Raw genomic sequence first — 18381 nt, 5'->3', positions numbered from 1 at the left:
AAATATTAACAGATATAAACATTTTTATTGAAAAGAGCATACCTTAAACTACATCTCCACATAATCTCCAAGCAAATTTAAGCATTTGTCATAACGTGTGACGAGTTTTTGTATTCCAGCGTCATATTCCTCCGCCGCCAGTCGATTGAAATACGTAGTCACGCCTTCTTTAAGTTCTTCATCGCTGTCAAATCTTTTTCCCGCCAAAAACTCTTTAAGTTTTGTAAAGAGATGAAAATCTGAAGGGCCCAAGTCTGGGCTATACGGTGGATGGTCGAAAATTTCCCAATTGAATTGCTGCAGAAGTTGTTGTGTTATCCCCGCTGCATGAGGCCTGGCATTGTCATGGAGGAGAATGACGCCATTAGACAATAGACCTCTCCGTCGATTTTGTATTGCCCGCCGTAATTTCTTTAATGTTTCACAATACGCATTAGCGTTAATAGTGTCTCCACGGGCCATAAAATCAATAAGCAGTACACCATGTCGATCCCAGAAAATGGCTGCCATAAGTTTGCTGGTGGACAGAACAGTCTTGAATTTTTTTGGTTTCTTTGGTGAATGAGTATGATGCCACTCCATTGACTGTCGTTTACTCTCAGGTGAAGCATAACAAACCCACGTTTCATCACCAGTAACTATGCGATTCAAGAACGTGTCTGCTTCATCAGAATAACGTTCCAAAAATGTGAATGCAGCAGCCATACGCTTGGTTTTGTGCTCATCTGTAAGCATGCGAGGGACCCACCTTGCACAAATTTTTGAATAATGCAGATGGTCTTTGACAATTTCATGAACAATTGTTCGAGAAACATTAGGGAAATGTTCACAGATGTCATCAATATTGTGACGCGCCGATCGTTCCTCACGAATTCGTCTACTGACCTCAGCAGTTGATCTGTAATGACAGATGGTCTCCCTGAACGCTCATCGTCGTGTTTGTTCCCCCTCCCCAAGTTGAAATTACGACACCAGCGCCGAACAGATGACTCTTCCATCACATTGTCTCCATACACTTCCTTTAATTGGCGATGAATATCACAAGGTCGAACGTTTCTTGCGTTGAGAAATTTTATTACAGCCCTCACTTCACAACTGGCGGCGTTTTCAATTTTTTTAAACATTATGAACTGCCACAGAAACAACACAGGCAATGCTAGCGTCACGGAACTTGTAACAGAGAAGGCAGACAAGCCACTGAAGCGATCTGACCTTGACCGGCGGCTACTCGCGTCATCAGCGCCTTACGCGGCGGAAACGGGTACTAGAATCGGGTAGAAGAATATTTTATTGCCATCCCACACAAACGATGCATTGACAAAGTCATAGAGTTTAAAATATGTCCTTAAAACATATATAATATACAATATACAAATAAAAACACATACACAAACCTTAACATAGCCTACATGGTACAGATATATCCTTAATGCTGAGCATACATGCATGAACTACATGAAAATCCTATTACTTATATTGTAAAGATACATTTCTTCGATAGAATAGAATGCATTTTGCTTCAACCATTTAGACACAGCTATTTTAAAATTATTACATGAAATTTCCCTAACTTCTAATGGTAACTTGTTAACCCTTTCCGGGCCAGGCGGCAATATATTGCCGCCATAGATCGTGTCTGAAAAGTGCCAGGCGGCAATATATTGCCGCCTTGATATTCGTAATTTTCTTTAAAAAATACAACATCAAATGATTTAAGTTTTATGTTTTTTTTATTCCTTGGTATATTTGTAGATATTTAATATGAATATAATTTTTATTTTGGAGGTCTATGCATTTTTATTTCGTAATTGTCACGTGACATTATCAGGTGACTCGATCTATTGTTGTTAATTCTTTATGCTTTAGTGCAATCGTACCATTGTATGCTGGATTCTTCTTCATTATTTTATTTTGTGGTTGTAAATATTAGTAGTGTTACCTGCTTAGCTATTGTGTGTAGTAGTTACAATGACTGACAATTTGCGATCTCACGGGAGTGAAATTGTAAGTAGCATATTTGTAAATAGAAAAAGTGTAAATAAATTTCAAATAAAATTGTGTAAATATTTCTTGGTAAATAGTGTTTTTAACTGTATTGAAACTGCTTATGGATCCTACAATCATCTGTTTACCGGTACATCCGTAATGTGAATATTTATTTTAAGTTTCTTGCAGTTAAGAGTCAGTTGCTTTATCACTTGTTGCGAAGTACAATTATGCGTATTTATACAAAATGTGTCATAAAAAATTTATTTATGAGAGAAATAACACAAAATTTTGTATGGTTGTTCCTTTATAAATGTACAATATAATAACATAGCTTTCTACAGTAAAATTATTTTTCCTTTTTTAGTTATTTACGAAAAAAAATTAAAAAATTAAATTTTTTTTATGTAATCCATTAAAACATTATTTTTTTTAAATTTTAAATTACTTAAAACTACATCTTTATATTTTTTTGTTGATAGTATATATCTATACGAGTAATTTGGTGCAACTTTTAGGTCATTCTCTAATGTTTATGAAAAGTTATAAATTTTAATCTAAGAGACTGCAAAATCGCCAATTTTAGCCTGGCACTTTTGACTAGTCACAAGGGGATAGATATGTGAAAAAATTTTGCAACATCTCATATTTGGTCCTGGCCCTGAAAGGGTTAAAGAGCTTTATGCCTATATACAGATAACTATTATGGGTTTTAGCTAGCCTAGCATGTTTTTGGTTGATTGAGTCTTGGTTTCTTGTATAATGAGTATGTATTGAGCTTCTTAAGTCAAATTGTTCTAAATTTTCTTTTACATATATCAAACTCTGCAATACAAAAATACAAGGGAGCGTAAGTATATCATATTCTATAAAGTAAGGTTTACACGAGTCACTATTGCTAAGATTAAAAATTTTTCGCACAGCCTTCTTTTGGCACAGAAAAACCTCTCTAGCTCCGCTGGAGCTACCCCAGAGAAGGGTACCATATGTAAGGTGGGAATGAAAGAGGGCAAAATAAGCCTTTAAAACCAAACTAGGACTAGTACAGGATGTCAGTTTTTTTAACAAAAAGATCACTCTCGATAACCGAGTACATAAGGCATCAGTATGTGTTCTCCAGGTGAGCTTAGAATCAAGATAAAGACCTAGTAACTTCACAGACTTATTCTCAGAGTTGGCACCTAGACTAAATATAACATGCTCTGATTTATCCTCGTTAACATATAGGCCATTTGCAGAAAACTAGAGATGTGATCTCTCTCTCATATAATTGATCATTACTAGATTAAGTTGAGAAAGTCTATTGGAGCACATCAAGGTAGTGTCGTCTGCATAAAGGACACACTTGTTGGGAAGAAATTTTGGGAGGTCGTTAATGAAAACAGTGAACAAAAAGGGACCCAGGACAGAGCCCTGGGGTACCCACCTTGTCACCCTCTTGAGATCAGACCTCTGGTCACTTATTCTGACATACTGGAACCTGTCAGATAAATAAGAAGTAAAGTACTACTTTCCGGATGGCCCTCGTATTATAGACAGTTGACAATTAACTTTATTTATATATTCTTCAGGAATTACAATAGTGTTAAATATACTCGTAAATATATTATTGAATAGACAGTGTTAATTATATTTGAATTGTTAAGTTTTTAAGCAATTTACAAATTAATTGATTGTATAAAAGGGATTTTTCGTCAATTTCATGTCCTCAGGCAGGATATTGAACAGTTTATATTTTTGGTTCGTCCAAATATTGTGTCATTCTGTGTACTGGTAACTTAAAATTTGCAGCCTTTTGTATGTTGTAGGTGTGCAGGTTGATAATATCTTATCAAATTACTATCACATGCAAGCATAATCATTTGTAGTATTTATAAAATACTACAGCCATTATGTAGAGTTCAATGAAAGCTCCCCATAAAACGATATAGTTTTTTATTTCACCAAATGACTAGTTGAATAACAGTGTTAAGCTCTAAAAATATTTTAGCTAAAGAGCATAACTGTAATAGTTTTTTTTAGAAAAATCGTATTTGAAGGATGATTGAAATTTTGATGATTGCAGGTACTAAATTACCTTGGGATGAACAGTGGCTAATAGAATCTCTGTCTGACTCTACCATATACAATGCATACTATACCGTAGCACATCTACTGCAAGGAGGCACCTTCAAAGGCGAAAATGGCAACAAATTGAACATCAAGTCAGTATATTACCACATATAAAAGTAATATTAAATTATCTATATTGATATTAAAAATGAAGCCTTGAAAAGTGTTTAATATAACTAATAAGAATACACTTTTGAACACTTGTATTTTTAATTGGCACAATGTACATTTCAGATTAAAGTACCTGAAGATGGATTCTTCGAATTTGGAATGCACATTGTACCAATAAAAAATACAAAAGTGTTCAAAGGTGTATTCTTATTAGTTATGTATATTGAATTTAATTTCGTGTTTTGCATTTTAACAGTTTTTTTTTTTAATCCGGTATTTATAGAACAGGAGTTTTAAAATAAATTACAGTCATTGATACTGCTATAATTAAGGCTGATCCAGTTATTTAAAAATTTCTGCTTTTTTCATATTGGTAACAAAACAAAAATATATGGGAAAAGGAATAATAATAGTAAAAACAGATTGCATAAAGCGGTGTGTACATGATACTGAGTGTATTATACACAACTGACACCAACAGTACCAACCAACCCCCACATTTGGAACACCTCAGCTATGACCTCACACAGCTGTCACTGGTATGCTGGTAATCTTGTTCCATGCAGAGAACTGTAGTTCTCTGTACAGCCATACACATATACGATGGCTTAATCATTTTTAGAGTTAATTACATCTAAATATGTCTTAATCAAATATGTTAAATGGTATATCTTGTCTGTATTAGTATGTACATGTGTGTTTGAAAATCTGCTGTGTTTTGGACTGTTTGTTCACAATATTTCTAGACTTATTCTATGATAAAATGCTACAGTTTTTTTTTACAACGAACTTAAGTAACAAATTATGAGCTGCAATCAAGATATTTTAAAGAAAAAATTAAAATCAAAAATTCCATATCTAAGAAACTTCTAAAAAAAAGAAATTTTCAAAATTGGGCAAAAGAAAACCCAATTAAGTCTTTTTTTACGGTTCCACCTTCATGTTGCACTTGTTTATGAAACTATATTGCTGTTGTAATTTTTCTTTTTATTCACGATGTTGATGTTATTTGGCACTTGTTTTGCTTATTTTTTTTGCTTCTGTTTGCTTTAGCATGTATGCATGTAAACTATTTATGTAAGTTGTTTATATCAAGCCTCTTGTATTTTCTCAATACCTATAACAAATGTGAAATGGTGTATACCGTATGTAAATAAATAAATAAATAAATAAAAACCAAATTTATAACTATGAAAAACTAAATGCAGTAAAACTTAAAGAATTAAAGAAAGTATAAATAAGGATATTTATTACCTGTGATTTTTCATTGTTTGGATTTACAGATTAAATATGATTTTAAACCAAAAATATTTGATGAGTTTCATAGTACATTTAGAGAAGAGAGAAGAAGAACTTGTACAAAATGCATTCTGCATGAGTTTCTCTAATTAAAGTATGCAAATTTCATATTACACATTTTTTAATTAAATTTCGAAGTTAAAAATGTTATCTTAACAAACGGAGCTCTTAAAAGAGTTAAACAATATTGGAGAATTTACCTTTAACAGAATAGAAAAAATTTAATAAATTGGAAAAAATGAGAAATTAGAATATATTTTGAGAGAATAGATAGAGAATATAATTTTGAATTTAGTAAAAATAAATTTTGTTTGACTATTTTTTGTAGAGTTAGGAGATTTTATTTTAAGTTCATTTATCATATACATTTTAACCCTTTCACTGCCAACGTCCTGTTTTAAGGACGTTGTAAAAACTATACCTAAACTGCCAACGACCTTAAAACCGGACGTCGGTAATCACGCCTAAACTGCCAGCGTCCTTTTTTTCCGGACGTTCGTAAAATAATTAATTAATAATATAGAAGTTCACATAATTGTCTTTTATTTGTGTTTACTGTGTTTCAGAATGAAGCACAGAATACGTAACACATGTTGTAAAGTAATATTCTATTAACTCATTGCGGATCAACGACGTGAGGGTGACGCGGAGCGAGGCGTGGACCAAAAGCACAATGACGTGACCCTCACGCGGATGACGTGGTACGGATGACTCATTTGTTTTGAACGCTTATCGGTGTTATAAGCCTCGGAGATATTTATAGTCTGTTTTCCTGGACTGGCTTTTTTATCTTATCTCTGGTACTCGTCCACAAATACTTCCCTCGTTATCGGCAATAACGTTATTATTTGCGACAAATAATTTGTCTGAGGCGTACAGTCGTGGCGTTCGATTTTCCTTTGCCTCGTGTGCGTGTACGTAAATGAAATGGGTGACAATTTACGATCACCTGAATGAGATAGACTATTATTAAAAATTGGAAGTGATAAAATTGATGTCGATAGTGTTATTGAGGATGGAGACGGTTCTATCACGCGTATTTGTCCACGTTTTCATAATTACGCGGATACTAATGTTGACAGTGACAAGCGGGCTATCACACTAAAATCCACTACTAAGACAAAAGACAGTTCTCAATACAGTGTCAAATATTAGATTAGTTGTTTCTTGAAGTGACAGTTTTATTACAACATTTTTTTATTGTGTAAAACATTTGATCCGTCCTACATCAAGCAGCTACAACACGCAAAAAACGTTAGTAAAAAATGTTACGTACCTGTATTTTTACATTTTTTATACTATATAATATGACAAGAATGATTGTAAATAGCCTAAGAAAATATTCTAAGAACTATTTTTAAGTTGAAAAAGAATAATAAAACAGTTTAGAATAGTTGAATAAGACAATAACTGGTGAAGCAGTTGTTACAGTGTGGTTTTTTCAGATTGCCTTTAAATTTGTGAGTTTGTAATAAGTCATAAAAACACTCATAAAAACTATAATTTTAAAGATATTTACATAGTTTCTTTTTTAATTTGCTTAAAATAGTATTGAGCTTCAAAATAAAACACTTTAATTTATATTGAATGAAGTTTACAAAATATAATCTCAAGTCAAACTAAAAAAAAAAAAAAATTTTATATAAAAGGTAAGTACATATTTTGTTTCAAAAATATTATAAGTTCCTGAATTGCACATTTAGATATTATATTAAATACTACATTTCTTGAGGAAAAAAACAAAGCATTATTTAGCTTTCAATGACTATAAATAGCAAAGCTATGAATTTTTATGTGAAACATTGCAAAATGTCCAAAATTGGCCTGGCAGTTTGGGTACATGCCCATGATGAAACAGCCTGGCAGGTTGGGGCGCATGTAGTAACAAAATTGTCTGGCAGTAAAAGGGTTAAGATGTTTTAGACAGTAAAAAGATTAAAGAAATAGATAAAAAGGGACAATTTACACTTAAGTTATTGGTAAAAAGACTATTAAAGAAAAATAATGTATAATTGATTAAATTTGTAGAAGAGATAAAAAAATGAATATTTTGTTACAAAATTTTTTAAATAGCAATCATAAAAATAATAAAATGGTTGTCTTATTAATAGTTTTGTCTTTCTATTCGAATCACATGAAATATTTTATACCAATATTTTTTTGTTTTTTAATATTTTCCCATAATTTAAAAGTAAGAAATTTGTTTGAACTTTATTTAATAAATTTTGTTTATAAATCTTTTATATTTACAAAAAAAGTTTTTGCATATAGTGTGATAAACTCGCTTCTCATAGTCAATATATGATGCCCTATAGTGAAGGTATGATATTAATCATGAAAATTTTTACAAAATTATACAATTTTTTATGAGTTTAGCTTATTGTTTAAATTATTCATAGTCAAAGTTTTAAATGTACAATTTTCTCAATGACTGAATGCTTGAATATGTGGATGTTTGGGGAATCCTCAATCTAACATAGTTTTGCATATCTATACTTGAAAATTTAACCCTTTTACTGCCGGCCATTTTTTTATCGTACCAGTCAAAATTGCCAAGGGGGGAAAATCGCTGTTGTGCATTCATTTACAAAAAATGCTGTATCTTTTTTATTTTTCATTAGATTTGCATGAATTTTTTACTTTATTTACTCGTATTTAAATGCTGTTTTTTAATAATAAAAAAGAAATTTTTAATTTGAAACAAACTCGTTATTTAATTTTAAAAATTATGTAAATAAAAAATAAATAAAAAAAATAAAAATTGTGTTTGGCATCTGATTAATTTATTTTTAAAATTATACTAAAATTTTGAGCATGATATCATTATAAACTAGAGCAATTGCTTAGAAACATATACCAAATTTGAAGGTGCTACCTTGAAACATAGCTGCACTATGAGGATTTTCCCAAAACTGGTAGGGCCTCCTCTAGGCCTACCAGTGGAAGTTGAAGGTAAACTTATCTGTGCCACATCCCCTCTCACTATCTATATAACTCCTCATTATCTGATGGTAAGATAAAGTCAGGATCGTCATCAGTGTCATCCACATCACTTTGATTGTCATCAATAGCCCTAACACTAATATCAGAATCGTTCTCTCGGCATCTGAATCTGACAAATTCTGAAGGAAATTGTCACTCAGTTCGTCTTGCACTTGTACAACCACCATCGATTAGACTGTTAATTATTGTTCCCTCACTCACAGGAGAGTTAGATGTAACTCTTTTTTACTCATTTTTATCCTTGATCAACAAAAGTAACACTTCAAAAAACTTTCGATAACATTGTAAACAACAACAATGAACGAAAATTTCAGTAATCTAACACCGATCATCTGGTTTTGACAGCTGTCTAGGTAGTTCGTCAATTCTAGTCAAAGACGACGAAAATAGAAATCCAAAGTTCTTCAAATGGCTTTTTTCATTATCCTTTCCTCCTAAACAACCAAAATACCGAATTATTTCGGCATTTGAACATAACAGTAGCCAGTTAACAATAAAAAAAACAGACGTCCGACATATCGGACGTTGGCGTTTTCGGCAAAAATGCCGACGTCCGATATGTCGGACGTCGGCAGTAAAAGGGTTAATACTTGGTTTGCTCTAGCTATCATTTCTGATCTAATCTGTCGTCTTTTCTAATTGTTCTACTCATTATCCTTTCCATTTTTATACCTCTGTAACTTTTTATTCAATATATTGTATTATTACTTTTATAACTTATTGTAATATTTATTAAACCTGTCTTGTTAGGGCTGAAGAGCTGACTCCAGAAGTGTGGGACTACATATTTCTTGCAGATGCTTCATTTCCCAAAAAAACTAAAATCAAGCGTGAAAGTCTCGATCTTATGAGGAGAGAGTTTCAGTACTGGTACCCTGTGGATCTGCGGTGTTCTGGCAAAGATCTAATACAGGTGCTTATTTTATACATTTTTAATTATTGAAATTAACTGTTGCAGTTATGAAAGCCAAATTTCAAATGAAATAGATTCTGGTTAAACAATGCTTGCTCTGCTTAAACCAAGATAATTTTAGTTTATTATTTAACTAAAACGTAATGAAAACTCTTGTTTGTGCAGAACCACCTGACATTTTTCATCTACGTCCACTGTGCCATATGGGAAAATCAGGAGGATATGTGGCCTCGAGGCATCAGAGCCAACGGCCATCTACTGCTCAACTCTGCCAAGGTAATAAAAGAGATTGAAGAAACACATCCTTTCTTTTCATTCAGTAGCCCAGTGTCAAATTTAAAAATGCTTAAATATTCATTGTTTGGTAGTTTTAATAAACACAAAGATTTACTGACCACATTAAGGACAATATTGATTGTGATAGACTTTAATGATAGACTGTAGTAAATATTCAAAGATCATCTCTTAAAATCGTCAGAAGAATAAATCTGATTAATCCAGGTAGCAGTTGCTAACCAGTTAAATATATCCTACTGAAATGCATATTTAAATTTCACGAATTTCATCTTGAAAATTCTTGTTTAATAAATTGACTGCGGAGGGCACACAGTGAGACTATCCCTGCTGTCCTAAAGTCTGTACATGACTTGTGTCGCAGTGAAGGTTAAGCGTCGGTTCGCTGAAAGAGGTATTATAAATTGTGTAATGCAAAATTGAGTGTATTTTTTCATCTATATGTTATTACAGGTTTTGTTTAATTGATGCATTCTATTTTTTTATAATTTTTCCTATGGGTTTTAGATGTCAAAGTCAGAAGGAAATTTCCTTACCCTTACTGATGCTGTGAAGAAATTCAGTGCAGATGGTATGAGGTTGTGTTTAGCAGATTCTGGTGATTCGGTAGAAGATGCAAACTTTGTTGAAAGCATGGCTGACGCAGGTAAATTGTATATGCCACTTAATTTTGGAAATCCTAAAGTGTGGTAGATAATAAATGCTGAATTGAAGAGGTTGTAATATTTCAATAATATAATGGTACTGAAGAGAAGTTCTTTCAGTGCATGCTGTTAGCTGGCTCAAATTAATGATAAATATTATGAGAAGTAAGTTTTTGTATGTTTTCTTAACCAATTATGAGAACTCTTGGAAAACCGCGATATCACTCACATGAACTCAACATTCTTTGTAATTATTAGAGGCCAAGTTTTCAAATATGGATTGAAAAGTAATGAAATATGGATTTATTACAAAGATAAATTAATTAATAAACAGTGCTCAAAAACTAAAACAATGTTTTTGCTTGAAAAATAAAAAAAACACTAATCAAAAAAATCTTACTTTCAATGCCATATAGCCCAAATGTTTAGTAAGAAATGAATGTAATTTTCACAGTTTTTTTATGAATCAGAATCAGAAATCTTTATTGTCGTTGACATTTTACAAAATGCATGACAGTCGTCAATTTGAAACTTAAAATGTAGACTTAAGGAAATAGTGCAGCTATTTCACCATAAAAATCTGTAATATTATACAGTGGTTTATTCAATAGCAGTTCCTTAAGTGCTATCTTAAAACTATGAAGTGTCAGAGTTTTTAATGTTTCAGGTAATGTATTATACATTTGAATCCCTTGATACAAAAAGCTTTGTTGAGTCCCTGAAAACATGCATCTTTTTTGTGCTATATTATGTCTATTTCTTGTCATATAGTTATGTATGTCACTAACTTTAGTTGTGATTTGCAAGTTTTTCCTTACATACATAAGAACTGAAAAAACATACATTGACGGTAGAGTTAGGATACCTAGCCTAACAAAAAATGGTTTGCAGTGATCCTGCCAGTCTGCACCACAGATAAGACGGACAGCTTTTTTTTTGTAACACAAATAATTTGTGAGCATAGGAACAATTCGCCCAAAGTGAAGTTCCATAGGACAAGTGGCTATGAACATGACCATAGTAGATGCAAAGGAGAACATCAGGACACACATTCCCTCTCAATGATCTAATCATTATGTTAAAGAAAATAATGGTTTTGATAAATGTAGAAGTTTTTTATTGACGTCATATAGTTATGTATGTCACTAACTTTAGTTGTGATTTGCAAGTTTTTCCTTACATACATAAGAACTGAAAAAACATACATTGACGGTAGAGTTAGGATACCTAGCCTAACAAAAAATGGTTTGCAGTGATCCTGCCAGTCTGCACCACAGATAAGACGGACAGCTTTTTTTTGTAACACAAATAATTTGTGAGCATAGGAACAATTCGCCCAAAGTGAAGTTCCATAGGACAAGTGGCTATGAACATGACCATAGTAGATGCAAAGGAGAACATCAGGACACACATTCCCTCTCAATGATCTAATCATTATGTTAAAGAATGGTTTTGATAAATGTAGAAGTTTTTTATTGACGATGGACAGATTGAAAGGAAAACAGGATTTCGGGCATTTGCCATTGTTATGTGTTACAAAAGGTATAACATAACATTTCGAGGATTGGACTCTATCCTATTCGTCAAATGTGGGGGGAGGTAGTAATACATACAAAAATAAAGAATAGAATGACGAAAAGAAGGCTTCGCATACAATTTAGTAGGCTTTGCACGTTTATGAGCACTGTTTCAAGTTAATTATATTTATGAGACCAATATTAAGTTTGCCTTATTGCCACAATCCAGAGTATATCAATAAGTGTTAAGAATATATTTACAGGAGTTTTTTCTTTGGACAGCACAAATAGGTTATTCTTAGAAATTATCCGTGAAGGAGCAACATATAGTGAGTGATCCATGTGAAAAACACACCGGAAAAAACTTTCAATCGAACAAAAACCTATTTACATTCAAATTTTAGAAATGAAAAAGTAATACTGTAATGAAATGAAAAATTCTTTATTTATACAGGCAAAGTTAGGGCCGCATGGCCCTTTCTTATACTTAACTTGCGACAACGTAATATTTAAAACATTAATTAAATTAATATTACCTTAAGAATAATAAAATTAAAGAAATAATTACATTTAAACAACTTTCCAATACTATACATACACCTATAATTACATAATTTGGGTTATGTTACCTTGCTATCAAAATTATGTAATTTTTAATTACCACATAAATTACTATACTTACTAGAAACAATCCTAGTCAAGAATTGAATTTTTGAAAAACAGAATGTTTTTCTTTACTATGTTACAATAATAAAATAACAATAGCTGCTAAATTTGAGGATCTAAAATTATATTTAGGTAGTAACTCTACTAATCGGTTTTACTTTAGATTTACTAATATTTAACTTTAGTTAAATATTAGTTAATCTTGTATTTCATTATTATACTTCATAATAAAGTGTGGTATGATGTCTGTTCGGCCAATCAGAGCACAAGTGCCGTTCTTTGGTCATAAGTTGCGTGACCAAAACACACAGGCTTTTTAAATACCTAATCTACCAAAATATTTATCGAAATTGTCAATCTTTATGTATCTTAATGCATTAATAGAGATACTTTATTGGTCTAAATAACTTCAGAAATTTTAATCAAAATGTATACTTCAAAAGAGAAAATAGGTTATTGTGGGTTATTTCTTTGGAGATAGATTTATGCCACCACATACTTTTCTGTAGGTCTTTTTTAAAATGTACAATTACGTAGTACATTATTTTGTTGTAAATCGTAAGGTTTAGTCAGTATCAACAATGAAAGCACTTAAAATATAAATGTTTGCATTATACAAACTTCTCTCTACTTTCTATAATTAAAATATTGTTGTATCATACCTAGGAACCTGGCCTAGTTCATAACGAAGCCGACAGTGGAAACTGTTTAGTAGTTTAGAAAATATTTATGCACAAACAGACAAACATAAAAAACAACTTTAAATTTATTCTATGTATTGATTGATAATAAAAAAATATAGCTGAAAAATAATCTACCAAGTAACACTATTCAGTATTTTGTCATCAGAACTATCAATCTCCTCTTGCAAAGTTTATCTCTAATGTCACTAGACCAGTATAGACATCAGGTGTATAGATCAATTGAAATACATGATACTGACCTTTTGGTTTATTAGAATTTCTTTATAAAAAGTAAACAAATTAATATTTGTAATTTTTTGTAGGTATTCTGAGGCTATACACATTTATAGAATGGGTAAAGGAAGTAATGAATACTGAGAATACTTACCGTAATGGACAAGCCACATCATTCAATGACCTGGTTTTCCAGAGGTCAGTATAAAAATAATAATCAATCGTAAGTAATGATTATTATCTCATCTATTATTTACTATTATAGGATCAATTTACAATTATTACTGTTGGGGTATTATCCGGAAATAATGGTTATTGCAAAAGCAACACTACTAAATCAAATTTACCAAATTAAACAGAATTTAAAAAATCTGATGTGTTTTATTAGATATGTGGTTGTATTAAGTGATTGTAAATTTCTCCACCAACTTGGAAACCCAGGTCCACTATTTTCACTTAAAAAATAATTTTTTACTTACGAACCTTTTCTACCATGTTTAATATCTATCCTTTCCTAATTTTCTGAATCTTTTGGAGTCTATTTGTTCCCCACTGGGTTGACTCACCAGATCCAATTGAACCTCAAGTGAATTTGTATATCTTTCAATATTACTTAAATGCCCACATTTAGCTTATGAGTAGTATGTAGTACTAATTACATTGGTAAACTGTAGAAGTGGATTACTTGGGTTCTTATATTTATATTAACACAGAACAGTTGATTACAATTGACAGGCTCATTAAATTAATATTACACAACTAGAGACCAAGATGGGATTTTTCGTTACTTTATATTACTTAGGTATATTAAAACAACATAAACATAACAGTTAATATAAACTAGATTTTTTTAACTAAATAAGCACATGTAAAAATAATAGAAAATTGTTATAAAATTTATTTTAAAACTAAAATATATATTATGTTCCCAAAAACATCTTTAACATATTTGTTTTGAATAAAGAGGAGGAGTATTCTCTGTGGGGTAACTTGGCTCCTTCCACTAGTTGTCATGTAATACATTTTCTTCACTCTTTATTAGTTATAAATAAGTTAATGAGAAACATTAAATTAAATGACACATATTAGAATTTTGCAGTGAAATGAATCTGAAGTTGCGAGAGACTGATGACAACTACACCAAGATGTTGTTCAAGGAGGCACTACGTACGGGTTTCTTTGAGATGCAAGCCGTTAGAGACAAATACCGAGAGCTGTCTCAGGTCAGCGGTGGCATGCATCGTCAGCTTGTTTTGAGGTAACTTTATCTTATATTTTATATTGTATAATGTACACAAATATCATTGTATTTATATCAGCGCCATGTCCACGCCATGAATTGGTGTATCGCGTGAAGTCAAATATTTTAATTGATACAGTAGGGTGTACATTATATTAATGAATTAAACTATTAGAAAAAAATTTAGCTAATTTTAATATGTGAATAGAATAAAACCTCATACCCCTTCCTTTTTATTTCCGCCATCTTGATTTTGTCGGCCGTGACGATTGCCATTGGCTAGTGCCCTCTGGTCAGTCGTAGGTTGTTGGTAGACGAATGCAGATGTGTTGTGACCTGTATTCTGTAGTTCAGTTTTAATGATTAGTGTTGTGTATAGTTATTTATTAAGTGCATGTTTTTAGAGTTAGTGAAGTTGACAGACAACGGTGGTTGTGATTCCTGACTTAGGCGTGCCACAACGCTTTGGTATGATTTGTTTATTTTAACCTAGTTTGTAATTATGTATTAGGTTAGTTATTACCTGAAGAAGAGATCAGATTGCAGATCTTGAAACTTAGTGTTACTGATTTCTTGGTTCACTGAATGATGGCAAATGTCCGGAAAAATCCTGTTTTCTTCACAATCCTTCCATCGTCAAAAATAACCTTCAAACAAAGAAAAACTTCATAATTGCTGATCAGTTAAACAAATAAAAACATGTAATTGTTGTAGCAATATGAAAAATAAATAAGTTTTAACCATGGAACTGACAATTATTTTTTCAAAATGGCAGGCAATTTTTATTAAATTTGTAAGGATATTTTGTACAATACTATTAAATACCTTTCTTTCAAGCTACTGTCTAGAAATGAATGTAATTTTCTTTTAGAAACATAAAAATTGAACTTGAAAACAAAACATAAAAAAGTAAATAATGAGTTGTTCTCCAATGTATAAAACATTCATAGGCAATATGTAAATTTTATTTGACCAAATCTAAAGTTTACAGGAAGGTTGTAATGTATATGGCTCTAAAATTATAAAAATTTGTTTGAGTAAAAGAAGTTTGTTGGTAATTTTGAATAATCTATCTTTAAATACTAAAAACTTCACAAGAAATCATTTTTGTTAATTTTTGTATGTAACTAAGGTAGTTTGTTTTTTGATAATTTTTTTCTTAAAGCTAAATATATGTAGAAAAAAATTGTGATAATACAAATTCAAATTTTCTATATTGCAGTAGGCATTTTTTTTTACAATTGTTATTGCATGATATTTAAAACCAGGAGAGGTAACTCCAACAGAGGAAAACACTTTTTAACGATTCAGTAATGTCCAAATACTCTTTAATCAATGTCTCGTTATCCTTATTTTCTAATTTGTGTTTTCTTACTTTAATTTGAATTGTGGGTTTTTGATTAGTTAATAATATGCCAGGCAGTTTTTAAAAATGTTCAGTGTTTTTTAATTTTAAATTTACGTCAAGCTTTTGAGACCTTCATGACTTTTTTGTAAATTTTGTAAATAGTTTTGAAATTTTCATTGTAGATTGCCGATATACTGATTGAAAAGATTTATATTTTTCACTTGATACAAGAATTCTGCGAGTAATCCAAGAACATTTGTCGATCTTCGCTTTTACTTTTGAAATATTAAAAGAACATGAATAATCTGTGGTACAAGAGACACTTATGAAAAGCTGTAAATATGTCATTAGGTGAATTGCAATTGTTTAAAAAATTGATAAAAAGACAAGATTGACAAGATTCATTTTCAAGCCTTTTATTGAGTTATCTAATGTTTTGGGGCAGAAATATTCTTTTAGTAACAAGTCTGGGCCTCTCTACCAGCGGGTCACATTCCCCGACCTCTTGCACGAAAAGGTCGGAGATAGAGGAGTCAAATACGGGTACATGATAATCTTTTACACTTGTGATCACATTATCAATGGCAGTGCTCGATGTTTGGGTAGCTGAGTTGATGAGTTCACTGACCATTTCAAATTATGTTATTGACCATCAAGTCAATTTCCGAACTGTAGTAGACTTCGAAGGGCTTAATTTTGAATTAATTTTGCCTCTCAAAAATAGATACACCCTCCTTTAGGTCGTTCATGGTGCTAAGAGTTTGCCAATTCAAAATTTTTCAATTGAATAATGCTAGTTGTTTCTTTGGTCAATCCATGTTCAGATACAACCAAAATATCAGGTTGTAATTTACCACAAAGCAATGGAAATTCTTCCACTTTATTTGTGGCACTTTGCACATTTTGATGAATAATTTTTAATTCTGATTTTGGATTTGGAATGAGTTTTAGACTTAGAGCTAACTCTGCTGCCAAAAGACCAAGGTTCTTTTTCTGAGGCAAAAATTTTACTTAGTTTTTATAAAACTGCATAACAATGCACTTTTATCTTCATTATGTTTTAAGCAAAAATACACTTTTACAAACATCCAAGCAATTAGCCAAAACATTACAAAAACCTCTTCATATTCCGTTTAACTTTTTATAATTCTGCACTAACGTTTATTTATAACACCAAATAATAAGTCTAGAAGATGCAAAATAGCAAAAAATACACTTAGAATTGATAACAGTGTAATAATAATCGAGAAATCAACATGGTAATCAGATGATACATTATCCTTCTCTACCATCGGAGTCAGTGATTTTGTCAACAAAACAAACATTAAATATTCATTTATTTTCAGCCAAGACTGTACTGTGGGTTGGATTAGTTCTTCTTTGTTTTGATATGACTTTTATTACTCCAGGCATTGATTCAAAAAATGATAAAACTTAACAAAGCTATTTCTGATGCATTAGCATTTTGGGAATTCAAAAAACATCAAATCTATTGTTGTATAAATACTCGTTTGCTTATTAGGTTTTGAAACAGCAAGTATATATTTTCCTCAAGCTGAATAACTGCATCCTCATTTCGATCAATATTGCTAATCTTATGTTCTAAATCATCTTTTACCAATATAATTTTACTGAGTGTAGTCAATGTCTTCCATCACCATCACAGCCAGACAAGTTATCATGTGGACATTCAATTGTCTCAGCATTACCGTTTGCAGTTTTATAGTACAAAATATCTTGTCAATAATAATAGGAACACTTATCCTTAATGGTTCAAGCTATACAAAACAACAACTTATTACAAATTTAGAATAACAAGTTTTACAATTATAGAATCACACCCTACCAAGTCACTTGTGACATAGTATTTTGGGATGATTATACAATAAAATATTTTGAAGTTGTATAACCTGAAATTTCAAATTTCAAAACCAACTTAAACTTAATGGTTAACAAGTTGTGTTACATAGGTAAGATATATTTATCCAAGAGATAATCCACACTCTCCTCAAATTCTGTTTTACCAAAAGTGTGAATATTTGATCCACACACGCTTGATGATGCTTGAATTTTGTTTTAGGTTCATTGAACTCCAAGCTCTGATGCTGTCTCCCATCTGTCCCCATGTGGCTGAACATGTTTACTCGCTCATTGGAAAGGTAAATGTTTAAAATTTTCATTCGTTAATAACTCACTGTTTTAATTTTCAATGGATCTTAAACATTAAAAAAGGATTATACCATTAATGTCTTAATAATTTTGAAATATTCCCAAACATTTATTTCAATTTCAATGCTTGAATCAAAAGTTTTTAACTAGTACATGAGGCTA

At 31.3% G+C, this 18381-nt stretch overlaps 1 protein-coding gene across 2 annotated transcripts in view; it reads left to right on the top strand.

Annotated features, from left to right (window-relative positions):
* LOC124357408 (leucine--tRNA ligase, cytoplasmic) overlaps window positions 1–18381 on the top strand; it is a 50415-nt gene that overhangs the window by 21600 nt on the left and 10434 nt on the right. For both annotated transcript variants that reach the window (XM_046809181.1, XM_046809182.1), the window contains exons 12-18: window positions 4052–4190; window positions 9262–9424; window positions 9590–9700; window positions 10226–10364; window positions 13552–13660; window positions 14562–14720; window positions 18131–18209. In XM_046809181.1, the coding sequence (XP_046665137.1) occupies window positions 4052–4190; window positions 9262–9424; window positions 9590–9700; window positions 10226–10364; window positions 13552–13660; window positions 14562–14720; window positions 18131–18209 (899 nt within the window). The remainder of the gene's footprint in view (window positions 1–4051; window positions 4191–9261; window positions 9425–9589; window positions 9701–10225; window positions 10365–13551; window positions 13661–14561; window positions 14721–18130; window positions 18210–18381) is intronic.

This window comes from Homalodisca vitripennis, chromosome 3 (genome assembly GCF_021130785.1).
Source record: "Homalodisca vitripennis isolate AUS2020 chromosome 3, UT_GWSS_2.1, whole genome shotgun sequence".
NCBI classification, from domain to species: domain Eukaryota; kingdom Metazoa; phylum Arthropoda; class Insecta; order Hemiptera; family Cicadellidae; genus Homalodisca; species Homalodisca vitripennis.
The sequence above is the reverse complement of the archived record's forward strand: the minus strand, read 5'-3'. Positions and strand labels throughout refer to the sequence as shown.